The following is a 26896-nucleotide window of genomic DNA, read 5'->3' as shown; positions in this document are numbered from 1 at the left end:
GGAAACTATTTTAAAAGCTTCTACAGGTTACCACTTTAGATTTACTCAGGAGGTCTGGCGCTAGAACTTTTGCTCTCGATCTGACGTTTGCGATGATACCGCAAATGTGTGATGCGATTGCTGCTTATGTATCGACACAGGACCAATGCCTGCGTTCGCCCTAACACGCTTCAGGACACTTTTAATTTATTTTGTATTTAATTATTCATTTATTATTTTTAAACCGTACCATTATTTTTTTTTACATTTTTCTTTGATGACTTTTATTGTTATCACATCTGTTGTGATAGCAACAGACAGGTCCTCTTTACTGAGACATATAATGCACTTTTAATATTGGAAAATGTCGTTTATTCACAGATTGATTTTTTTATTCTATTAACTAATGCAATTTTGATGTTCACATTACTTGATGATATGGACATTTTCACATAACTTTTTATTAAATTAAAAATGTTACTTTGTCTATTTTACACAGCACTGCATAGATGTATAGATGGTCATTTTTTTATCCCCCATCCGTTTGATTGCTTTGAATATCAAAAATGAATTAAAAAGTGTTTTTGGTTTGTAGTATTCAGATGCAGTGTAGTTCTGCTATAAGCATTTATTATTTATATGCATGAACAAAATTCCTCTACTCTATTAAAAAAAAAAAAAAAAAGGCTGCTAAAATATGTAATTATAACAAGTACCAGTTTACCTACTTTCTTTCCAGCATGGAAAAAATGTTTTACAGTTTGAGATGACCTCAGACATTGTTTATCGGTACCCAGCCCTTCTATTACACCAGGTGTATTAACATGTCAGCTCACAGAGGAGCAGAACAGGAATTACCCCACTGCATCAAGAAAAAATAAATAAATGGAACAACTAGTTAGCTATGATGTGCTGAGGAGGAGGCATGCCACAGAGGGAATGGAATACATTTCTACAGTACATGTTTCTAACACAGGATTAATGTAAACATATTTGTTTTACATATATACAGTTTGCACTGTTCTAAAATGAAATCAAGGTTGTCTGTTATAATTTTAAATACAATGAATGTTCAGTGGATTTCTGTATGAGACACAAATTTTGATATATATGTCTACACTACTATGAAAGAAGTAGGCCACGTTATTAAATATTACATTTCTCAAAAGTTCTATAATGTTAGGTGAGGTGGAAGCTCTAGAACTAGAGATGAGCCTTGCTGCTAAGATACTTTTGATGTAATGCTAAAAAATGCAAGACATGTAAGTGTAGACTAGCGGAACTGAGATTTTTCCTTTTTCGAACCGACTTTACATATGTCATTTGTGTATATTTGACAGGTCAATTCAAGACATAGGTAGGAGAGAGACATTACCTTTATGAGAATCAGAGCTTCACTGAGTTCAGTGACATCAACATCACTTTCCTGAAGTGGAAACAGAAAGAAGGGCAATCAGATGAGCAGAAGTAAATCTGATTTACATCGAGCTACAAAAGCTACAAGATATGCCTGGTCTTTTGAAAAAAAAAAAAAAAAACACAACAAAATAAAAAAGTATTCCCTTCTGCATTGACTAAGGCAGATTAATATTAAAATTTAATACAACTTAGTTTTGTTTCCTATTTTCATACTGAATTTTTACCAATTACTTTGTGTTGTTTTCACATGTTTCAGGGCTGTCAGCATGCGAAAAGAAAATGTTTTCTATTATTTAAGTTTACAGGGCTAGAATAGAAAATCAAAGTAGTCTTTCTTATGCATCTTTTCAAACTTTCTAAACAAGTTGTTAAATTAAGATGACACATACATCTAAGTGCATTATGTCTTTACAAACTTTTAACCAATGCATTACAAAAAAATTTCGACAGGTACATATTTTGAATGATATGGCAGCCACTATAATGTGTAATAAAGTAAATGTGTCAAATGAATAAAGTCACCTTTGTAAAAAATGTTAGTCTATTCTGAAATTCATCAAGCTGATGCTTCAATTCCAGACAACGCAGCTGGAGCTTCTTATTTTCTTCATCAAGTTTCTCAGTGTGCTCTAGGGGTAGAAACCAACATCAATATTCTTGTGGCAATATTATGTTAGCTTTTTCACACAAAAAAATTAGCACAGAGCTCTCTCCAAGAGTGAACCAAATATGTTTAGCTGCATAATAAACCAACAAAGCAAGTTTCCAATATAGAATAACAGATTTGGTGTGTAGCATGCGCAATAAAAATGATATTAAAATTTTACACTCCTCTACCCTGACCATACTCTTTACTGTCTAACATGAAGCAATACCTGCTACATCTAAGCCCTTGTACACACGGTCGGAGAATCTGTCGGAATGAGTCTTATCGGACCGTGTCGTCAGATAATCCGACGGTGTGTGTGGTATGCATCGGACTGATTCCGTCCGAATCTCCATCTGACCCAATTTTCCAACATGTTGGAAATATTTCCCGACCAACTGGGCCGGACGGACCTAATCCGATCATGTGTAGAGCATTTTCATCGGACCAAGTGCCACGCATGCTCAGATCAAATTCCTACATCAAAGCTATTGGCTACTAGCCTGAATGTAGTCCCATCATAACGAAATTACGTCATCACGTTCTGAAAGATCGGATTTTTCGCCAACTTGGCCCGACCGTGTGTATGCAACAGTTTCGGACACAATCCATCGGACTAAATCCGACGGGCAAAATCCGACGGATTTGGTTGGCAAAATCTCCGACCGTGTGTACAGGGGCTAAGAGATAGTTGGAGGTCCATATGTAGTGCAGCATCAGATGGCAGTGCGAATGAAATGCTCTGGGTTCACATGTGATTAACACTGCCCCCACTGGGTTCAAAGTAGCATATGAAGAAGTGGAACCCTTATACTCGTACATTGCTAAAGCCCATTCAAGCTTTCTGAGTATCTGCATCTTTCTCAGTAGAAGAGGGACTTAGCAGAGTACTTATCAGGGAAAGGTGATTAAAGCAGAGGTCCGCCCACCCCTGAAAAAATTCAAAGCCAGCAGCTACACATACTGCAGCTGCTGACTTTTAATAATAGGATGCCATTTTTATATTCTACATGCTACGAGACTTTTTGTAACCAACCATTGAAATTGCTATATGGACTACAGAGTTGCCAGCTCAATCCTTTTACTTGTTTCTGTTGTAGTGTGTAAGGACACACTGAGACTGAGCACTTTAAGAGGATGTTGCAAATTGGACTGGGAGTTCCCCGCTGTGTGCGCCATCTTTCTTCTAACTTACCTTTTAATAATAGGACACTTACCTGTCCTGGAGTCCAGCGATGTTGGCATTGCAGCTGATGTTTTCATCAGCTGTTGGGTGCGGTCACCACCATTGCCAGTAAGGGAACCCGGTAGTGAAGAATTACGGTTTCACTCCAGGTCCCTACTGCACATGCGCGAGGCACTGCTGTGTTCTTCTACTGGCCTGGCAGTGGGGGAAGGAAGGAGTGGAGCTGCTGATGTAATTTGCCATGGCCTGGTCTCCAGTAAGTGAGCTTTTGGGTGGAACTCTGCTTTAAGTCCAAAGGTGTGAAAATTACACAGGTGTAATTCCAATTACTAAAGTAGAGATTAACATGAAGGTTTTGAGTCCTTCACTAGAATCCATGCAATAAGAAAGTGTTTTGAAACGCATTTGGTAAACTTCATGTGAGAAACCTCAGCCGAGATTAGTAAATGGATTAGTAAATGGAAAATACACTGGAGCTTTAAAAAAACGGACATAACTTTGTTTCAGCTTTTCAACACTATATTGATTAAAAGCTAAAAAAATATGTAACTGAAGAATCCAGGAGACTTCTGATAAATTTTTTCAATAAATACAGTGGTGTGAAAAAGTGTTTGCCCCCTTCCTCATTTCCTGTTCCTTTGCATGTTTGTCACACGTAAGTGTTTCGGAACATCAAACCAATTTAAACAATAGTCAAGGACAACACAAGTAAACACAAAATGCAATTTGTAAATGAAGGTGTTTATTATTAAAGGTGAAAAAAAATCCAAACCATCATGGCCCTGTGTGAAAAAGTGATTGCCCCCTAAACCTAATAACTGGTTGGGCCACCCTTAGCAGCAACAACTGCAACCAAGCGTTTGCGATAACGTGCAATGAGGCTTTTACAGCATCCTGGAGGAATTTTGGCCCACTCATCTTTGCAGAATTGTCCTAATTCAGTTACATTAGAGGGTTTTCGAGCATGAACGGCCTTTTTAAGGTCATACCACAACATCTCAATAGGATTCAGGTCAGGACTTTGGCTAGGCCACTCCAAAGTCTTCATTTTGTTTTTCTTCAGCCATTCGTGGTGGACTTGCTGGTGTGTTTAGGATCATTGTCCTGCTGCAGAACCCAAGTTCGTTTCAGCTTGAGTACACGAACAGATGGTCGGACATTCTCCTTCAGGATCTCTTGGTAGACAGCAGAATTCATAGTTCCTTTTATCACGGCAAGTCTTCCAGGTCATGGAAGCAGCAAAACAGCCCCAGACCATCACACTACCACCACCATATTTTACTGTTGGTATAATGTTCTTTTTATGAAATGCAGTGTTCCTTCTACGCCAGATATACTTGGACACACACCTTCCAAAGAGTTCCACTTTTGTCTCATCGGTCCACAGAATGTTGTCCCAAAAGTCTTGGGGATCATCAAGACGTGTTGTGGAGAAATTGAGACGAGCTTTGATGTTCTTTTTGCTCAGCAGTGGTTTTCTCCTTGGAACTCTGCCATGCAGGCCATTTTTGCCCAGTCTTTTCCTGATGGTGGAGGCATGAACGCTGACCTTAACTGAGGCAAGTGAGGCCTGCAGTTCCTTGGACGTTGTTGTGGGGTCTTTTGTGACCTCTTGGAGGAGTCGTCGCTGCGCTCTTGGGGTAATTTTGGGCGGCTGGCCACTCCTGGGAAGGTTCACCACTGTTCCATGTCTTCGCCATTTGTGGATAATGGCTCTCACTGTGGTTCGCTGGATTCCCAAAGCTTTGGAAATGGCTTTATAACCCTTTCCAGACTGATAGATCTCAATTACTTTCTTTCTCAATTGTTCCTGAATTTCTTTGGGTCTCGGCATGATGTGTAGCTTTTAAGGATCTTCTGGTGGACCTTACTGTGTCAAGCAGCTCCTATTTAAGTGATGCCTTGATTGTGAACAGGTGTGGCAATAATCAGGCCTGGGTGTGGCTAGAGAAATTGAACTCAGGTGTGGACAACCACAGTTATAGTATGTTTTAACAAGGGGGGCAATCACTTTTTCACACAGGGCCATGATGGTTTGGATTTTTTTTCACCTTTAATAATAAACACCTTCATTTACAAATTGCATTTTGTGTTTACTTGTGTTGTCCTTGACTATTGTTTAAATTGGTTTGATGTTCCGAAATACTTAAGTGTGACAAACATGCAAAGGAACAGGAAATGAGGAAGGGGGCAAACACTTTTTCACACCACTGTACTTCCAGATATTAACCGATAATTACTTTATATGGACCATCTAAAAAAGTGCCCTGAGATCATAGCAAGGCTAGTGCTGGGGACAGTACTTTGGAGAACACTCGGGGTGCAGAATACAGACCAAATTGTAGGGACACAAACTGGCAGTGTTGAGAATGCATGGCAAAATGTAGGCAACGCTGATGTGCTGTAAAGTTAAGGACATGTAAGTATGCATCCTTGATGTTCACAGAGGCCAGAAATCTGGTAGATTTTATGTGGAATTTGTGAACCCCAATGAAGACATTTAGGCCTTCAGATCCAAGATGTGGTGGATAACCCCTTTTGGTGATATGCCCGTTTGGTTTGGGAACTGTGAAATGGTTGGAGTGAAAACCCTGAAACCCTTCTGTCACTAGAACTATAGTGAGAACATCAAAAGATCTATAAAAGCAGCATGAAGATGCCCCACTTTGGGAACTCCTTTAACATCCTTTAACATGGATCTAGTCCATTCCCCTAAGGTTTGACAGACAAACATCACAACTGTGGCAGGATGCAATGCAAAGCCTGCTAGAGAAAACAAAGAAAGTGTTTACAAATTTGTGTCATGGGGGGCCTTAAACACTGTTGCATCCTCAACAGGAATGGTCAGTACTAGGGTTGGACACAGCTGGAATAACAGTTTGAATAACCCACTTTTAAATAAAGGCTTTCTCAAATGGCTATTGATCTGTAAAATGTTTCATGAAAGTGAATAGTTTCTCAGGAGTTTTACAATCAATGCAAACAATGCTTTCAATTAATGTGTGTGCCATAAAGGTTTTTAATAATGTTATTTAGTTTTGAGGCCTTTCAGGGATCCCATACTAGCAGCAGTGCTAGTAGAAGCTAAAAGCTGATCTTTCATTTTTAAGGTGGTATGTACAGCATCAATATACAACGGTTATGGTTTATTTAAGCCTGGGAGATATGGCAGTTGGCTGCAGCTCCTCAGGGAAAACAAATCATCTTGCGAGGATGTGAGAGACTCCTCATCAGATCAAATCTCTCAGCAGAAGACTCAGAGGTCGCTACAGCTGCGTGTATGTCAGACAATGATTCCGAAGGGGAAAGCATTGAAATACACTTTACAGTCTTTGCCTTAGGAGCTGCAATTTTCCTCAGATAAGGCAGAGGAACAGGCCTCACCCAAAGAAGCTCAGGAAGACGGCAAGGAGTGTATGGATAGAACAGTCCAAGCTGTCGGTGTCAGGCCCATGATTAGGGACAATGAAGGCTACCCCAGAACTGTTAATGAATCATAAGCTGGAGAGACCTGATAAAGAGGGACTTCATACTTTGCACTTAGGATCCACTGCTTAATAGATACAACTTAGTTGTGAACACCAGGTAAAACTCTGGGTACTTGCAAACCAGTTTCTGAGAGCTTCAAATTGCTGCTGAGTTTCAAATGGGCAGTGGTAACTAGGTCACTGTAGGCAGCAACAAGGACTCGCTGTGGTGGTTTCTTGTGAAACTGGAGCAATGGTGAAAAATAATACCTCACACTAAATGCAGAGTACACATGCATGACACTCCACTTAATTAATTGTTCTGTTTATTACCGCGCATCATGGAGACTAATGAAAAACAGATGTAATAGTGGCACCCAGGGGTTCTAAGAAAAGTAGCTTGTGATAGTCGGCCCATATAGCCTATTCTCTAAATGCGTTTTTACAGACTGGGTCACATCAGAGGCTGTGCCCTGGTTCTGAACCTTAAAAATTATCTGGGGCCAACTAATACAATACACAAAGGTCTGGAAAATGCTGAAAGCAGATCCCAGTGCCTGAAAGTCAAATTTCAAGCAGGCCTTGCAATTCTCTAATCCAGCAAGCTATTACTCATACTTCCCAACTTTTTGAGACGGGAATGAGGGACACCTATTAGCAAAAGTATGTAGGCATAGGACACACCCCTTGTCACACCCCCTTAAAAGAGAATTATGCCCAAAAAAATGTTAAACCCACAAGTGTTTTTTTTTTTTTACCACTACTATTCCTTTTTATTGGCTTTTGAAATTGAAAAATGCAGCAATTTAGAAATTGGATCAAAGGTTTAGCATTGTAAAACACGGTTTTAACCACTTTCAGACCGAACCATTTTGCTGGTAAATGACCAGAGGTCTTTTTACAATTTGGCACTGCGCTGCTTTAACTGGTAATTGCGCGGTCATGCAATGTTGTACCCAAACAAAATTTGCGTCCTTTTCTTCCCACAAATAGAGCTTTCTTTTGATGGTATTTGATTGCCTCTGCGATTTTTATTTTTTGCGATATAAATGGAAAAAGACCGCAAATTTTGAAAAAAATGATATTTTCTACTTTTTGTTATTAGAAAAATCCAATAAACTAAATTTTAGTCATACATTTAGGCCAAAATGTATTCAGCCACATGTCTTTGGTAAAAAAAAAGTCAATAACTGTATATTTATTGGTTTGCGCAAAAGTTGTCACATCTACAAACTAAGGTACGTTTTCTGGAATTTACTCAGCTTTTAGTTTACGACTGCCTATCTCATTTCTTGAGGTGCTAAAATGGCAGGGCAGTACAAAACCCCCCCAAATGACCCCATTTTGGAAAGTAGACCCCCTAAGGAAATTGATAAGTGGCATGTTGAGCCCATTGAATATTTTATTTTTTTGCCTCAAGCGATTGAATAATGACAAAAAAAAAATAATTTTTTTTTTTTTACACAAAGTTGTCACTAAATGATATATTGCTCACACATGCTATGGGCATATGTGAAATGACACCCCAAAATAAATTCTGCTGCTTCTCCTGAGTACGGGGATACCACGTGTGTGGGATTTTTTGGGAGCCTAGCCGCGTACGGGGCCCCGAAAGCCAAGAACCGCCTTCAGGTTTTCTAAGGGCGTAAATATTTGACTTCACTCCTCACTACCTATTACAGTTTTAAAGGCCATAAAATGCCAAGATGGCACAAAACCCCCACAAATGACCCCATTTTAGAAAGTAGACACCCCAAGCTATTTGCTGAGAGGCATGTTGAGTCCATGGAATATTTTATATTTTGCCACAAGTTGCGGGAAAATTACAAACTTTAATTTTTTTTAATTTTTTTTTCACAAAGTTGTCACTAAATGATATATTGCTCACACATGCCATGGGCATATGTGAAATGACACCCCAAAATAAATTCTGCTGCTTCTCCTGAGTACGGGGATACCACATGTGTGGGATTTTTTGGGAGCCTAGCCGCGTACGGGGTCCCGAAAGCCAAGAACCGCCTTCAGGTTTTCTAAGGACGTAAATATTTGACTTCACTCCTCACTACCTATTACAGTTTTGAAGGCCATAAAATGCCAAGACGGCACAAAACCCCCACAAATGACCCCATTTTAGAAAGTAGACACCCCAAGCTATTTGCTGAGAGGCATGTTGAGTCCATGGAATATTTTATATTTTGCCACAAGTTGCGGGAAAATTACAAACTTATTTTTTTTATTTTTTTTTTACAAAGTTGTCACTAAATGATATATTGCTCACGCATGCCATGGGCATATGTGAAATGACACCCCAAAATAAATTCTGCTGCTTCTCCTGAGTACGGGGATACCACATATGTGGGACTTTTTGGGAGCCTAGCCGCGTACGGGGCCCCGAAAACCAAGCACCGCCTTCAGGCTTTCTAAGGGCGTTACAGTTTTGAAGGCCATAAAATGCCAAGATGGCACAAACGCCCCCCAAATGACCCCATTTTGGAAAGTAGACACCCCTAAATTTAGGGGTACACTAGTGAGACTAGGTAATAAATGGCGGGTGCCCTGAAACTATAAAAAAATAACTAACCAACCAGCGTCACCTGTAACCGTTATATGGTGATCACTGGTGAAAGAGTTAACTAGGGGGCAATCAGGGGGCTTTATGCGGTAGTATATGGGGGTCCCTGGCGCTATAAAAAGCTGCGGCGAACCTAAATACCTACCTGCCTAACTAGCATCACCTGTGACACTAATACAGCGATCAGAAAAACTATCGCTTATTAGGCTGGGTTCACACTGGAACGATGCAGGAACGCCATAAATCCGCGGCGGGCGGCATTTCACCCATGCGATACGATTCTGCTCTGGACCAAAAAAGGGTCCCGTGCGAGTTTGCGGCGGGTGCGGCGGGTGCGACACGAATTCAGCCATACTATCTGCATGGCTGAACTCGAATCGCACAGAGATCGGATGTGATTTGCACTGCAGTGCGGTGCGAATCACATCCGTTCTCAAACCGCTGCAATGTGAACCCAGCCTTAGTGACACTGGCGACGGGGGGTGATCACGGGGTTAAACCTTTATTGAGGGGGTTAGGGGGGTACCTTAGAACTAAAGGGGGCTAACCCTAACTGCCCTAACAGTTATTACAGTCACAAATGACACCCGCCGGGTGATCAGGGGGTTAAACCTTTATTAGGTAATAAATGGCGGGTGCCCTGAAACTATAAAAAAATAACTAACCAACCAGCGTCACCTGTAACAGTTATATGGTGATCACTGGTGAAAGGGTTAACTAGGGGGCAATCAGGGGGCTTTATGCGGTAGTATATGGGGGTCCCTGGCGCTATAAAAAGTTGCGGCGAACCTAAATACCTACCTGCCTAACTAGCGTCACCTGTGACACTAATACAGCGATCAGAAAAATGATCGCTTATTAGGCTGGGTTCACACTGGAGCGATGCGGGAACGCCACGAATCCGCGGCGGGTTCCCGCATCGCATGCCTCCCGGCGGCAGTTCACACTGCCCTATGCGAACTGCTGGGAGTGTCAGTGAAATGTTAATGACACCCCCAGATCAGTTCGCATATCGCAGTGCGATCTGCAAACTCGGATTGCATGGTGTGAACACCCATGCGATCCGATTCTGCTGCGGACCAAAAAAAGGGTCCCGTGCGAATTTGCGGCGGGTGCGGCGCGAATTCAGCCATACTATCTGTATGGCTGAACTCGATTCGCACAGAGATCGGATGTGATTTGCACTGCAGTGCGGTGCGAATCACATTCGTTCTCATAAACCGCTGCAATGTGAACCCAGCCTTAGTGACACTGGCGACGGGGGGTGATCACGGGGTTAAACCTTTATTGGGGGGGTTAGGGGGGCACATTAGAACTAAAGGGGGCTAACCCTAACTGCCCTAACAGTTATTACAGTCACAAATGACACCAATGCAAAAAAAATAAAAATGCAATTGGTGTCACTGACTGGGGGGGGGCAGGGGTAATTGGGGGGGTGATCGGGGGGTAAAGGGGGGGTGTGAGTGTGCCTGGCATGTTCTACTGTACGTGTGGTGTGGTGTGTTGGTGCAACTCACCGATCCTCTCTCCTCGGTGCCGGAACGAAAAATACCGACACGGAGGAGAGATTACATCACTTCCTCTCCTGTGTTTACATTACAGGAGAGGAAGTGATGTCACGGAGCATTTCTATTCGTCGGGAGCGATCGCGAGGGGGTGGCCATGAATGAATGGCCGCCCCCTCATCCCGGATCGCTCCCAAACGAATACCGACCGCCGCAGGCACCGGGGGGGGCCCGATCGGCCCCCCACCCGCGGGAAGGCAGGGACTTATATATACGCCCATATGCCTGCCCGTGCCATTCTGCCGACGTATATCGTCGTGCGGCGGTCGGCAAGTGGTTAAAGATAAAAGTTTGCATTTTATATACAAATATATAGATCAGATCAAAATGAGGGACAAATGAGGAGGAAAGAGGGACAGAGGGACTTTGTTTCAATTCAGGGACAGGTGGGAGCTATGTTATAACTCATATAACCTGTTGCAGATGGCTTCCTAAAGAGACTGGCTCAAGCAGCATGTAGAGACTTGACTGAAAAAAAAAAAATCTTTAAGAAAAAAAAAGGTGAAAACAGCTAGTAAAACAGTTAGGCTGGGTTCACACTATTGCGAATTAGATGTGGCTTTCCCCTGCATCCACTTTCCATGTCAGGAGATTGTGAACGGCTCTCTATGGAGCTGGTTTACACATCTCCGGAGTGGCTCCGGAGCAAATTGCACAGAAGTCCTGTGCGTCTTCTGGTCCCTTTCAGGTACGAATTCAGCCAAAACCCGGACTGAAATCAGAACTGAACAGGTGAACAGGGACACTGTTCTGAATCTCATGACCCTTATTAACCACTTGCTTACTGGGCACTTAAACCCCCTTCCTGCTCAGGCCAATTTTCAGCTTTCCGCACTGTCACTCTTTGAATGACAATTGCGCGGTCATGCTACACTGTACTTAAATTCATTTTTTATCAATTTTTCACACAAATAGAGCTTTCTTTTGGTGATATTTGTTCACTGTTGGGTTTTTTATTTTTTTGCTTAAAAACTAAACACTACCAAAAATTTGAAAAGAATAAAAAAGAAAAACTGTTTCAAAGTTTGTTATAAAATTTTGAAAACAGGTAATTTTTCTCCTTTATTTCTCCTTCCGCTGATGAGGCTGTCCTGATGGGCACTGATAGGCTGCACTGATAAGACAGCACTGATGGGAACTGGTGGGCACTGGTAGTTGACACTGATAGGCAGCACTGATAGGTGGTACTGATGATGAGGCACTGATGGGCATGGATTGGCAGCACTGGTGGGCCTCGATAGATGGCACTGGAGGGGACTGGTAGGTGGCTCTGGTGGGCACTGATAGGTAGCTATGATATACACTGGTAGGTGCACTGGTGGGCACTGGAAGGTGGCACTGGAGGGCACAGATGAAGCCTGTTCGGGGCCCTCTGACAGAAGCTGGTGATGGGCTTTTTTTTTCCTCCTCCTGCTGGGGAAGAAAAAAGCGAATTATTGGTCTTCTGTTTACATCACGTGATTAACTGTCATTGGCTGACAGGTGATCACAAGGTAAGGGGCTGGGATTGGCCCCTTACTCCGATCTGTGATCAGCCAAGTCTCTTTAACTCGCTGATCACAGAACGAGCCGCACTCCGGCAGCATGATCTCAGGAGGATGTACATGGACGGCCTCCCGGGAATTAAGACCCGAGCCGTAGCCATCTTTTGGCTATAGAATGGGCGGGAGGAGTTTAAAAAGGAACAAATTTAGGATGATCCCTGGAGTCTTTATGAGGGATCCCAGGAGTCTTTATGAGGGAATGAGGGGTGTTCTCAGCTAAGAACACCTTACTGCCTGCATGCCTGCGCTAAGAGCAGATAGATTCCAGAAAGTAAATGCTACATGAATTACCCACCCTTACTCAAGTTGACCATTGCCAGAAATGTTAGTGGGGTGTTTTTCAAAGTTATTTCTTAGCAAATAAACATAGAAGGATGAGTGATTTTGCTTTGAATATTAAAAATGAATTAAATTGTGTTTTTGGTCTGTGGTGCTCAGATGTAGTGTAGTTCCACTTTAGGGTTCAATTATAATATACAGTATGGATATTGGAATGATATAGTAGATCTGAATGTGGATTTCCTCCCCCTACCTTACTTAGTTTGTGCCACAGCTGCACTTTTGATGTATCCTTTGATAGACCTTCCATTCAATATCACAAAATAATTAAACTAGGCTTGACAGATTTTACATCTCCTTTCCCTTATGGGCAATTGGCCGAAATAATAGTGCTTGGTCAGATCACTCAGTGTTACAAATGAGATTTAACAGTTATCTTTATGTGTAGAAAAAAACCTTAAGGATCAAAGACAGCTTTTACATATTCCTGAAGTATGCAATGAAATTAAAGGACATGTAGAGCGTTATTTTGTATTTAAATTCCCTACAATATACAATATCTCACAAAAAAGGAGTACACCCCTCACATTTTTGTAAATATTTTATTATAACTTTTCATGTGACAACATTGAAGAAATTACACTTTGCTACAATGTAGTGAGTGTACAGCTTGTATAATGCCCTGTACACACAATCGGACTTTCTGATGGAAAATGTGCGATCGGATCGTGTTGTCGGAAAATCCGATCGTGTGTGGGCTCCATCTGACTTTTTCTGTCGGAATTTCCGACACACAAAGTTTGAGAGCAGGATCTAAATTTTTCCCAACAACAAAATCTGATCGTTTTAAATTCCGATCGTGTGTAGACAATTCCGAAAGACAAGTGCCACACATGCTCAGAATAAATTAAGAGACCACAGCTATTGGCTACTGGCCCGTTTATAGTCCCGACGTACGTGTTGTACGTCACCTCATTAAGAACGATTGGATTTTCCGTCAACTTTGTCTGACCGTGTGTATGCAAGACTAGTTTGGCACAAAATCCGTCCGAAAAAATCTGATGGATTTTGTTGTCGGAATGTCCAACCGTGTGTACAATGTAAATTTGCGGTCTCCTCAACACACAGCCATTAATATCTAAACCGCTGGCAACAAAATGTAGTACATCCCTAAGTAAAAATGTCCAAATTGGGCCCAAAGTGTCAATATTTTGTGTGGCCGCCATTATTTTCCAGCACTGCCTTAACCCTCTTGGGCATGGAGTTCACCAGAGCTTCACAGGTTGCAACTGGAGTTCTCTTCCACTCCCCCACGACGACATCAAAAAGCTGGTGGATGTTAGAGACCTTGTGCTCCTCCACCTTCCATTTGAGGATGCCCCACAGATGCTTAATAGGGTTTAGGTCTGGAGACATGCTTGGCCAGTCCATCACCTTTACCCTCAGCTTCTTTAGCAAGGCAGTGGTCATCTTGAAGGTCTGTTTAGGGTACATGTGGGCATTTATGGTTCCCTCAATGAACTGTTGCTCCCCAGTGCCGGCAGCGCTCATGCAGCCCCAAACCAGCATACTCCCATCGCCATGTTTGACTGTTGACAAGACACACTTGTCTTTGCACTCCTCATCTGGTTGCTGCCACACATGCTTGACACTATCTGAACCAAATAAGTTTATCTTGGTCTCATCAGACCACAGAACCTAGTTCCAGTAATCCATGTCCTTAGTCTGCTTGTCTTCAGCAAACTGTTTGCAGGCTTTCTTGTGCATCATCTTTAGAAGAGGCTTCATTCTGGGGCGACAACCATGCAGACCAATTTGATGTAGTGTGCGGCATATGGTCTCAGTACTGACAGGCTGACCCCTGGCAGCACTCATACGTCTATTTCCCAAAGACAACCTCTAGATATGACGCTGAGCACATGGGTTGGTAACACAGTATCTGTGATGCACTGAAATAACAAACAGTCCCATTGTCAGCCCTGCCTGCTAGAATACAAAACTCCACCTCTCTGTTCTTTTTGGCATATGTACACTGAGCAAAGTTATAAATGCAACACTTTTGTGTTTGCCCCTATTTATCATGAGCTGATCTACAAAGTTTTCTATGTACACAAAAGGCCTATTTCTCTCAAATATTGTTCACAAATACGTGTAAATCTGTATTAGTGAGCAATTCTCCTTTGCCGAGATAATCCATCCACCTGTGGCATATCAAGATGCTGATTAGACAGCGTGATTATTGCACAGGTGTGCCTTAGACTGGCCACAATAAAAGTAAAAGGCCACTCTAAAATGTGCAGTTTTCCTGTATTGGGGGGGCCGAGGGGGTCTGAAAACCAGTCAGTATCTGGTGTGACCACCATTTGCCTCACACAGTGTAGCACATCTCCTTTGCATAGAGTTGATCAAGTGGTTGATTGTGGCCTGTGGAATGTTGGTCCATTCCTCTTCAATGGTTGTGCGGAGTTGCTGGATATTAGCAGGAACTGGAACACATTGTCATATATGCTGATCCAGAGCATCCCAAACATGCTCAATGGGTGACATGTCTGGTGAGTATGCTGGCCATGAAAGAACTGGGATGTTTTCAGCTTCCAGGAATTGTGTACAGATCCTTGCAACATGGGGCCGTGCATTATCATGCTGCAACATGAGATGATAGTTGTGGATGAATGGCACAACAATGGGCCTCAGAATCTCATCACGGTATCTCTGTGCATTCCACATGCCATCACCTGTGTGCACCCATGTTCGTTGTCCAAAGCATACCCCTGCCCATACCATAACCCCACCGCTACTATGGACCACTCGATCCACAATGTTCACATCAGCAAACCACTCACCCACACAATGCCATACATGCTGTCTGCCATCTGCCCTGTACAGTGAAAACCAGGATTCATCCGTGAAGAGAACACCTCTCCAAAGTACCAGATGCCATCAAATGTGAGCATTTGCCCACTCAAGTCGGTTACGGCGACAAACTGCAGTCAGGTCGAGACCCCGATGAGGACAACGAGGATGCAGATGAGCTTCCCTGAGATGGTTTCTGACAGTTTGTGCAGAAATTCTTTGGTTATGCAAACCGATTGTTGCCCCATCTGTCCGGGTGGTTGGTCTCAGACGATCTTGGAGGTGAAGATGCTGGATGTGGTTGTGAGGCCAGTTGGATGTACTGCCAAATTCTCTGAAATGCTTTGGAGATGGCTTATGATAGAAAAATAAACATTCAAAACTTGCGACAGCTGTGGCATTGTGCTGTGTGATAAAACTGCATATTTTAGAGTGACCTTTTATTGTGGCCAGCCTAAGGCACACCTGTGCAATAATCATGTTGTCTAATCAGCATCTGGATATGCCACACCTGTGAGGTGGATGTATTATCTCGGCAAAAAAGAAGTGCTCACCAACACAGATTAAGGCCGGGTTCACACCGCTGCGATGCGGGAACGCCGCGAATCCGCTGCGTTTTCCCGCATCGCATGACTCCCGCCGGCAGTTCACACTGCCCTATGCGGACGGCTGGGAGTGTCAATGATATGTTAATGACACCCCCAGATCCGTCCGCATATCGCAGTGCGATCTGCCGACTCGCACAGGAATCGGATCGCATGGTGTGAACACCCATGCGATCCGATTCTGTTGCGGACCAAAAAAAGGGTCCTGTGCGAGTTTGCTGCGGGAGCGATGCGAATTCAGCCATACTATCTGTATGGCTGAACTCGCATCGCTACGGAGATCGGATGTGATTTGCGGTGCGAATCACATCCGGATCTCCCCCCGCAGCAGTGTGAACCCAGCCTTAGACAGATTTCTGAACAATATTTAAAGCAGAGTTTCAGTCCCCCAATTACATTTTTTTAAGACTCCACTCTAACTTGATCCACTCAATATGCAAGCTTTAGATTAGTGTTATTCATGGAGTCCTTTTTATTTATGTTTGAAGTTAATAAAAGTATCTGGATCTCGGAAGCAGGCAGGGTCCATCTCCACTGTGGGCATCCGAAGCCCTCTTCTATCTATTTCCGGGAATCGGTGCAGCTGGCTACCCAGCATGCACCTCCCGTTCTCGCGCCTGCGCAGTAACGTCACCGCACGGTGCTCCTTCCTCCTGATCTCTAACACATTGCTATAGCAGCGAGGGCGAACGTTCCCTGGGCTCCTGGGATACATGACACTGCTATGTGAAGCAATGGTGCTGCTGAAGAACCTGCCCACATATTGTGTGTAGAGAAAGGGCTCTTCTGAGATGTAGTTCTGATAGGCATGCCTATGTCAGTAAGAACTTACTTTCCTGCAGCTTTTCCAGAATTGCAATTTTTTGCTACGAAACAAGGTAAAGAAAAAAAAAAGCACTGCAGTATCACACCAATAAATATGTATTTTGCTGCACATTATCACAATTGCATGGCATTGCGCTTAATGAAGCATGGTGCCCTTCATTTTAACTAGCATGCCAACGTACTGTGTTGTAACACATCACAGCGCACAGAACAATCTGTGCATTGTATTAAGAATTTTTTTTTTTTAAAGTGACAAGCAGTGACCAAAAAATTTATGTCCCCCCCATGTTTTGCATTAACTTCCCTTAACCACTCGAATACTAAGCTTTTTCTGTCACATTTTGTTTACAATATAACAATCAGTATTTTTTGCTAAAAAATGTCTTAACATTATATATTTTTTAAAGCAGAGTCCCTGGAGAATTAATTTTTTTTTTTTATGTCACAAGGTATATTTGTGCATCACTTTTTCAAATGCAATTTTTGGGGAAAAAATATACTTTTTTGAATTGTAATGCAAAAAATTTATAAATAAATAAATAAAACACATAACAATACATAACCCAATTGTTTGGTAAAATATTAAAGATGATGTTACGACAAATAAATGGATACCAAACATGTTGCGCTTTAAAATTAGCATGCCTGTGCAATGGCGACAAATAGCATACATTATACTTTGCATAGGCAATAATTTAAAATTGTTTACAGGTTACCACTATAGATTTACACAGGAGGTCTGGTGCTAGAATTACTGCCCATGTTCTGACGTTCGTGGTGATGTTCTTTTTCAGCACTTTTATTGCTGTCACAAGGAATGTAAACATTCCTTGTTACAGGTACTCTTTGTGGAGAGTTCTGGGATCCTCTGCCCTTAAATGCATGTGATCACATCAAGATCAGGGAGATTAAATGCTTTTGATTTTTAAGAAAGGTGCTGTTTACATTCGGGCAACCCGGAAGCGATGTGCGGAAGAACCAGCTGGTCGATAGGGACTCCCAATGGGAAGGAAGATCCCAGTAAAGCCATGAAAAGGTGACAGAAGGGGGTGGAGAATTCTCCCGCTGCTTGTAAAAGCAATCCAGCGGTTAGTTTGTCACTAGGATTGCGACAAGATTTTGGTAGATTCAAAAGACAAGGAACTTTCTGCAGGTTGCAATTGATGTAGTACATTTATAAGTGATGTCTCTGTGGCAAGAGTTCTTAAAAATCAAAATATTTTATTTATATTTTATTTATTATTATTTGTAAACATTTTCATAAAGTTTCAGGATACACATGTTATGAGCTTTGGGTGAATAGTATAGTTATTCCAGTGTGGGTTTATAGAAAAGGTTTAGACCTTTATGATTATCTAGTTGTCAGCTTTGTGAATGGGCTGGCACACAAAACTGCAGATTATGATTCCAACTTCCTTCCCTCTACAGAGAAACTGGACACAGTAATAAGAACCACCCCATCACAAAGTCATATTAGTACACTTGTAAGGCATAGCCGATTAGTAAAAGCCAAATTACCCACTGGACAAAAGTACATTTATAAGAGCATGCAAAACCTACCTCTCTCTCTTCGCATTCTTTCAAGAACCTCATTTTTGTCTGCAAGGTCAGACTTTAGAGCAGCTTCGAGCTGAGCAATTTGAAGTTTTAACTGCTGCTCTCTTAACTTTCGTTGTTGCTCTTGACTGTTGCTCACAGTAAAGGCACTGCAGAGGGGAAAAAATATAAAATGTTCAAATAAGGATTTATATTTATCTATGGACTCTGTAAAACGGATGCTGTCAGCCAGTTGAAATACTTCATACAGTATAATAACATTATTATGCTTCCTACGAATCTTCAGGCTTAGCAAAACAGTTACTTATTTCAATATTCTTTCTATTTCCATTCAGTAAGCAGCATTTTGGTGCTACGTGTGTGAGAGGGAGTTTCAAACAAAAAAACAAAACAAAAACAAAATAAAAAAATAGTATTTTTGTACTCACCATAAAATCCTTTTCTCTGAAGTTCATTGACGGACACGGAAGCTCTTCTTGACCTTAGGGTTATATTGCCCCCTTTAGGAGAGGACTAGGCAGAAAGTGTTAAAAACAGTAACATTTGCATAGGGACAGTCCTACTGGCTATAACCCCTCTCACTGCATCCAGCAGCTCAGTTCGTCAAAAGCAGTACAAACAGAAATAGGAGGGATGGGTGCTGTGTCCGTCAATGAACTTCAGAGAAAAGGATTTTACGGTGAATACAACAAATCCTATTTTCTCTATCTTTCCCTGACAGACACAGCAGCTCTTCTTGACCTTAGGGACGTCCCCAAGCAGTGTCAAAGAAACGAGGGGTGGGAATAGCAAACAACAATAACTCCACCCAAAACAGACAGAGCTCCTCAATGGAGGAGTTGCAACCTTAAACAGCCGCTGCAAAACCTTGCGGCCGAAGCAAGCATCTGAAGATGCACTCACATCAACCTTGTAAAATTTAGTAAAACTGTGAACGGACAACCAGGTCGTCGCCTCCCTAATGTTTACAAACGGCGGTATCTGAAGCACCGATAGCACCAGATTCAAATTCCACGGAGGTAGCGGTGGCTGGATCGGAGGGGCCACATGTTGAACCCCCTGAACAAACATACTCACCAATGAATGAGCCGCCAAGGGTTGCTGAAAAAAGACAGCCAAAGCTGATATCTGCCCCTTAATGGTGCTTAATGCAAGTTTCTGATACCCTCCACGCTGCAAAAACAGCAGGATCCTGCAAAGTGAATATGTACGCAGACCCCCCCCCCCCCCCCCTCATCTCCTCACACATGGAGATGTAAGCCTTCCACGTACGATGATAAATCTTCTCCGAAGATGATTTCCGTGCCCTCAACATATGGATATTACCGAAACCGACAGACCTCGGTCCTTTAGCACCTGGCTTTCAACAGCCACGCCGTTAAAGCCAGTGACGGTAAAGCAGGATGAAATATTGGACCTTGCGACAGAAGGTCCTCTCGCACCAGCAGTCGCCAAGGAACATCCGCCACCATTCGTACTATGTCGGCATACCATGGACAGCGAGGCCAATCTGGGGCAATCAGAATCACTGCCCGCAATGCTGACCCCACCATGGTAAACATGGACTGGGCAACCGCCTTGGCCCTTCTGTCGGGAGGGTCCTTGAAAGCAGGAGTCCCTTCAACCGGAATCATGGTTACTTTAATTAACCTGGAAACCAGGTCAACAATTGGCAGAGATGTCCATTTCTTCAGGAAACTCTCCTCAAAGGGGTAAAGCACTGCCATGCATTTCGGGACTGAAAAGGCGCACTTCTTGCAAATAAACTTATCAAAATAAGTGAGGTAAGGAAACACTTTAGGCGTGCGGGCTGGCTTGTGGGCCCCGAAAGGGACCGAAACCTCTGTAGATGCCCCCACTGTATCCTCCATTTTTAAGGTATCCCGCACTGCTGTAATAAGTGCTCCTGCAAGCACCTTTCTTGCGATGACCTGGATACGGAGTCATCCTCACTGTTGGAACGGTCCTGGTCCGCATGCTCTGATACAGAACAGGGGCCGCCAGTCACAGTGGGGCCCGGGTCTGAATCAGAGCTTTCCCCAGAAGACGGGGGGGAGAAGGGGCGTTTTTTTACCTCCCTTGCGTCCGCACGCCACTTCCACCCTGGCAACAAAGGCCTCCAGGACTACTGACAGAGTGTCCATAGGCAGGTGCAGGGGAACCAGTTGCAATCCCAGGGATGTCCGGGGAAGAAGTGCCAGCTTCAGATGCCATGCTGGCCCACACTCGCCTGTCACCACTTAGGGTCCTAAGGCAAGACACACAAAAGTCCACCCTCCTAGCTGTGCAGACTGAGGGGCCCCCTGTAGAACTCACCACCTTGACCCAGGTACTGTGCTGTGCTGCTGCCACTGTCCGCTCTCCCCTGTGCCATCCACGAGGTGTCTGTGTGAAATCGCACTGTTCTAGAAGGAAACAAGCGCCCAGTGCTAGAGGCAAAACCACCTGAGGCTACTAGAAAATGGCCGCCGGCCGCCTCACCGAAAATCATCTGAGAGCGCCAAGAAAATGGCTGCAGAACTACTAGAAAATGGCCGCAGCCCCATGAAAATGGCCGCTAAGCATGAGGTGGCCTCCACACATGGCTCACACAGCACAGACATCCACTGCTGCCCAGAAAACAGAGAAGAGGATGAGCGGACCCCCAATACCCAGCGCAGCCCCCTGTCAGGACCCAGAGTTCCCCCCAGACAACCCCCGGCCAGGTACGTGCATCGTACGCCCATGTGCCCAGTTAAACAGCGGCCCATAGCATGGGGAGGAGAGAAAGGACAGAGAGAGAAGAAAGGGAGCGCGAGAGACCCTGTAGTCGACGTCCCAGGGAATGTCCAGCTGCTCCATCCTGCTGAGACAGGTGGAACCATACTTACCCCTCCTGCAGAAACTGCTGGACGCATTCCACAGGCAGACCCATCACCGAGCAGTACGGGGTGGCTGTTGGCCATGGCACACTGTGACACGGACAGCAGTAGCCCTGTCATATGTGTGCCCCAAAGCATATATATAGCTCACCGGCCACCCCTGGAATAGATGGGGCATGTTGTGGCCGACCCAACGCATGGCTAGGGTCTGCTCACGCTTGATGGCCAGTCTGGGGAGACTACACGGATCTATATTATCCAACCTGTCACCCAGCCGGCTGTTGATTGTAGATCACAGGATCAAAAATTGTAGAAAACATGGAAAAAATCCCAGGACCAATGGTCCCCCTCAGGGAGCCAGGTCCTTCTCCTACACTAGGCAGAAAAAAACTGAGCTGCAGGAAGCAGGGTGAGGGGTTATAGCCAGAATGACCGCCCCCTGGGCGGTGCTGTGCAGTCTTACTGTTTTTACATGTGTTACCTGTTCTGCCTAGTCCTTTCCTGAAGGTGTTGTGATAACCTAAGGTCAAGAATTAAAAGAGTTGTGTCCATCAATAAACAAAAGAGAAAAACTTTTTTTATTTTGTTTCTGTTACAGATCTTTGTAAATAAGTTTTATTCTTCACTAATGGGGCTGCACTGATGGGCACTGATAAGGTGGCACTGATGATGGGCACTAATATGCGACACTGATAGACAGGGCCGCTGATAGAAATCATGGGGCCCCGTACAGCCCAATTAGTGGGGCCCCCTTCAGCTCCACCCGGTCCCGCCCCTGGTCCCTCCTTCAGCCCCTCCCATGGCCCCTCCCCAGACCCCGCCTTAAAACACAGTGCAGGTTTGTCTACAAGTGCTATTTATTTTTCTCTCAGCAACCCAGGAAGGCCACTTGCCCTCTGGAAGATTTACCCCCCTTCATGACCAGGCAATTTTTTGCGATACAGCACTTTGTTATTTTAACTGACAATTGCTTGGTCATGCAACTCTGTACTTAAATAAAATGTATGTAATTTTTCCCCTCACAAATAGAGATTTATTTTAGTGGTATTTGGTCACCTCTGCGTTTTTTCCTTTTTGCTTTTCTAAACAAAAAATAAAAACAAAAAATATATTTTTTACTACAATAAAACTTATCCAATAAAAAAATGTAAATCAAATTTCTTCAATATTTTAGGCCAATATGTATTCTGCAACATATTTTTTGTAAAAAAAAAAAAAAATCGAAAAAAAGTGTTTATTGATTGGTTTGCGCAAAAGTTATAGCATCTACAATCTGATGTATTTATGTATTTTTTATTTATTTTTACTAGTAATGGTGGCAATCAGCGACTTGACAGAGGGACATGCCAATGCCATAATGTACTGCAAAGACAATGCTACCCATACCATGCCACCAATACGATATTGTGCTGCAGACAGTGCCACCGATGCCGTAACGCATGTGATACCTGCTGTAACGCATGTGATACCTGCCGTAACGCATGTGATACCTGCAGACAGTGTCACCCATGCCGCCAATGCCATAATATATAGATGCTGCTGCAGTAGTAGTAGATCTTGAAGCCCCTACCCCCCCCAACCAAGCACACACCTGTATAATTGTTAGCTGGGCCCCAGGAGTCACTTCCTCCGTGATCTTGCTGCTGACTGGACTTGAGGGTCCACAAACTAGTTAGATGGGATGCCTCTGCCAATGACTTCTTCCGTCTGCCGCCGCTGCTCGCCTGTTACCTCACTGCCAGTGCTACTTCTGCTAATTCTCATGCGGAGAGAGGTATCACTCCGCAGCACCACCAGGGGGGGCGGCACGCTCTGCCACTACAGAGGATACGCTGGCCGGGATGAGGAGCGGGTGCAGAATAGGTATTCTTTCGCGCCCGAAATACAAGAAATAATCCCTCAGCTGCCTCCACCTAATCACGAACGTGTCTATCAGCAAAAAATAAAAAAATAAAATGTAACGCGTGGGGGGTGGGTGGCAGGAGTATAGGGCGGTGTTGTGTTCTGTATGGCGGTATAGTGATTGTCAGATCTGGACTCTGATCGCGGATGTTTTTTTTTTTACATTAAATTGCTTATCTGTTAAGGTTGCCCGGGCCCCCCTGCTGGTCGGGCCCGATACAACAGGGCCAGTTGTACTGGCCTATCAGCGGCCCTGCTGATAGACACTGAAAGGCGGCACTGATGGGCACAGAAAGGTGGCATGGATGGGCACTAATAGGTGGATCGGGTGGGCACTGATAGGTGGCACGGATGGACATGGATGGGCACTGATAGGTGGCACTGATTGGCAGGCATTACTGTATGGCACTGATCGGCATCCATTGTGGGCACTGATTGGCATACATTGTGAACACTGATTGATGTTATGTCCCTTTGACACAGGGTCTCTCAGGGTGTTGCTAGCAATGCTGCCAGTGTCTGCTCAGCAAGTTACACACAGGCTGGATGCACTTCCTAACTAGGGAAGGGTTTATTACTCGCTCAGAAAGCGATGTACATTCTTACATGGAGGAGTCATATACAACAGATCTCCCTCCAAGTATCATGCTACTGCTTCCAGTCCCACACACACTGTGACTGACTTCCTGGTACAGGCCCTCCCCCAGCATGCATCAGGAGAAAGGGGTTAAGGGTCACAGTGATTCTGCATAAACATTACACCTCCTCTTTTTCTCGGAGAAAAAAAAAAAAAAAAAAAAAAAAAAATATATATATATATATATATATATAAAAAACAAGAGAACAAATACACAACACATAAAATACTCAACACATAAAGAACAAGGCAAACAGGATCAGCTACACCCCTTAGGTTATGTGAAACCCATTGTGACATTAGGCAAGCACGGTGATTCTGCATAAACATTACAATTGGCATCCATTGTGAGCACTGATTGGCATCCCTGGTGGCCATTGGTGGCATACCTGGTGGTGACTAGTGGTTGGCATTCCTGGTGGTCCAGTGTGATAATGAATCAGCACAGACCCCCACCCCCCGTCAGAGGAGCAGCTGATCGGCTCTCCTCTACTCGCGTCTGACAGACGCAAGTAAGGAAAAGCTGTTCAAAGGCTCTTCCTATTTATACTGTGATCAGCCGAGATTGGACATGGCTGATCACCTGGTAAAGAGTGTCCGTCAGAGACTCTTTACCTAGATCAGAGTTGTGTTGTGTCAGACTGACACACCGCAAAAACAATTGCCGATATGTGTGCCCCTGGGGGAGGACAGTGACTTGATATCCTGGCGACGACATATGACGTCCGGTCAGGATATTGCAACCACTTTGCCAATGTCATATTGCTATATGGCGGGCGGCAAGTGGTTAACCACTTGCCGACCGCCGCACGACGATGTACGTCGACAGAATGGCACGGGCAGGCATAAGGGCTTACATGTACGTCCTTTCCTGCCCGCGGGTCGGGGGCCCGATCGGGCCCCCGCCCGGTGCCTGCGGCGGTCGGTATTCGTTCGGGAGCGATCCCGGACGAGGGGACGGCCATTCATTCATGGCCACCCCCTCGCGATCGCTCCCGACGAATGAAAATGCTCGGTGACATCACTTCCTCTCCTGTAATGAAAACACAGGCAGAGGAAGTGATGTAATCTCTCCTCGTGTCGGTCTTTTTCGTTCCGGCACCGAGGAGAGAGGATCGTGAGTTGCACCTAACACTACACTAACAGTAGAACACGCCAGGCACACTTTTCACCCCCCTGATCACCCCCCAATCACCCCCCAATCACCCCTGCCCCCCCCAGTCACAGTGACACCAATTGCATATTTTTTTATTTTTATTTTTTTTATTTTTTTTTTGCATTGGTGTCATTTGTGACTGTAATAACTGTTAGGGCAGTTAGGGCTAGCCCCCTTTAGCTCTAGGGTGCCCCCCTAACCCCCCCAATAAAGGTTTAACCCCGTGATCACCCCCCGTTGCCAGTGTCACTAATAAGCGATCATTTTTCTGATCGCTGTATTAGTGTCACAGGTGACGCTAGTTAGGCAGGTAGGTATTTAGGTTCGCTGCAGCTTTTTATAGCGTCAGGGACCCCCATATACTACCGCATAGCCCCCTGATTGCCCCCCAGTTAACCCTTTCACCAGTGATCACCATATAACTGTTACAGGTGACGCTGGTTGGTTAGTTTTTTTTTTTTTGTTTCAGGGCACCCGCCATTTATTACCTAATAAAGGTTTAACCCCCTGATCACCCGGCGGGTGATATAAGTTTGAGGGTCAGATAAGGCCTGCGTCGCCCCAGCGTCAGGTTAGTGCCAGTACCGCTAACACCCACGCGCAAAGCATACACCTCCCTTAGTAATATAGTATCTGATCAGATCTATATTAGCGTTGCCAGCATTTTAGGTTTCCCAAAACGCATTGTTAGCGGGATCAGCCCAGATACCTGCTAGCACCTGCGTTTAGCCCCTCCGCCAAGCCCAGCCCAGCCCACCCAAGTGCAGTATCGATCGATCACTGTCACTTACAAAACACAACACACATAACTGCAGCGTTCGCAGAGTCAGGCTTGATCCCTGCGATCGCTAACAGTTTTTTTTGTAGCGTTTTGAAACAGTCGCTGACAGGCTAGGTGCTTTTTTACCTGTGAGTCTCACTAGTGTACCCCTAAATTTAGAGCCCAAAATGGCAAAGCGAAGGTACACTAGTGAAGAGGCCTACACGTTTCTGAGCATGACAGATAGTGAAGAGGACGTCACTCATCTGTCAGATTCAGGCTCAGAATACGATCATGTAGAGGACAGCGGCTCCATGACAGATAGCTCTGACGACGGAGATGAGGCCTCTGTTAGGGACAGGTGTGCCCGATCCCGAATGTATTCTGTTGTTGAGGTGCATAAACCGCAGGCCACTCGTATGGAGCAGAGACGTACTAGAGCCGCTCATCCTTCTGGTGAACTGGCAAGCACCAGCGGCCTAGTACACCCTGGACCTACATCCAGCACTGCAGTAACACGTGGTGACGTGGCGAGACCCATAAGTGCAGTTCAAGCTGGCGAGGTGGCAAGCACAAGTAGTGTCCCGCTGCCACCAAGAAGAAGACAAAGACAGGCCCGTCGTACCCATAGTGCCCTTCCTGCAGAATTCGCCAATCCTATTTGGGTGCCCACCACTTCTGCAGAACCCGTACTTCCCCCATTCACTGGCCAACCTGGCATTAACGTGGAAACAGTTGATTTTACGACACTTGACTTTTACTCACTGTTTTTCACCGAAGATCTCTATAGATCTATTGTGGACCAAACCAATTTGTACGCTGCTCAACACATCACCACTATTCCACAGTCCGCCCTTGCCAGACAATGGAAACCAGTTACGGTTTCCGAATTTAAAATCTTTCTGGGCCTCTCCCTCAACATGGGCATAACCAAAAAGAGTGAGTTGCGGTCATATTGGTCCACTGACCCAATTCACCATATGCGCGTGTTCTCTGCTTCCATGTTCAGGGCACAATACGAGCAGATTTTGCGGTTCATGCACCTCAGCGACAATGAACTCTGTCGTCCTCGTGGAGACCCTG

At 44.3% G+C, this 26896-nt stretch overlaps 1 protein-coding gene across 3 annotated transcripts in view; it reads right to left on the bottom strand.

Moving 5' to 3' along the window:
• RPGRIP1L (RPGRIP1 like) overlaps positions 1 to 26896 on the bottom strand; it is a 386112-nt gene that overhangs the window by 149648 nt on the left and 209568 nt on the right. For all 3 annotated transcript variants that reach the window (XM_077458160.1, XM_077458169.1, XM_077458179.1), the window contains exons 10-12: positions 18501 to 18646; positions 1921 to 2027; positions 1355 to 1405 (exon numbers count right to left, since the gene is read on the bottom strand). In XM_077458160.1, coding sequence (XP_077314286.1) covers positions 1355 to 1405; positions 1921 to 2027; positions 18501 to 18646 — 304 coding nt within the window. The remainder of the gene's footprint in view (positions 1 to 1354; positions 1406 to 1920; positions 2028 to 18500; positions 18647 to 26896) is intronic.

The sequence above is a fragment of the Lithobates pipiens genome, unplaced genomic scaffold (assembly GCF_037356315.1).
Source record: "Lithobates pipiens isolate NorthernLeopardFrog02 unplaced genomic scaffold, aLitPip1_a1.2 Scaffold_10, whole genome shotgun sequence".
In the NCBI taxonomy this organism is placed as follows: Eukaryota; Metazoa; Chordata; class Amphibia; order Anura; family Ranidae; genus Lithobates; species Lithobates pipiens.
Note: the sequence above shows the minus strand (reverse complement) of the source record. Positions and strands in the feature narration are given on the sequence as shown.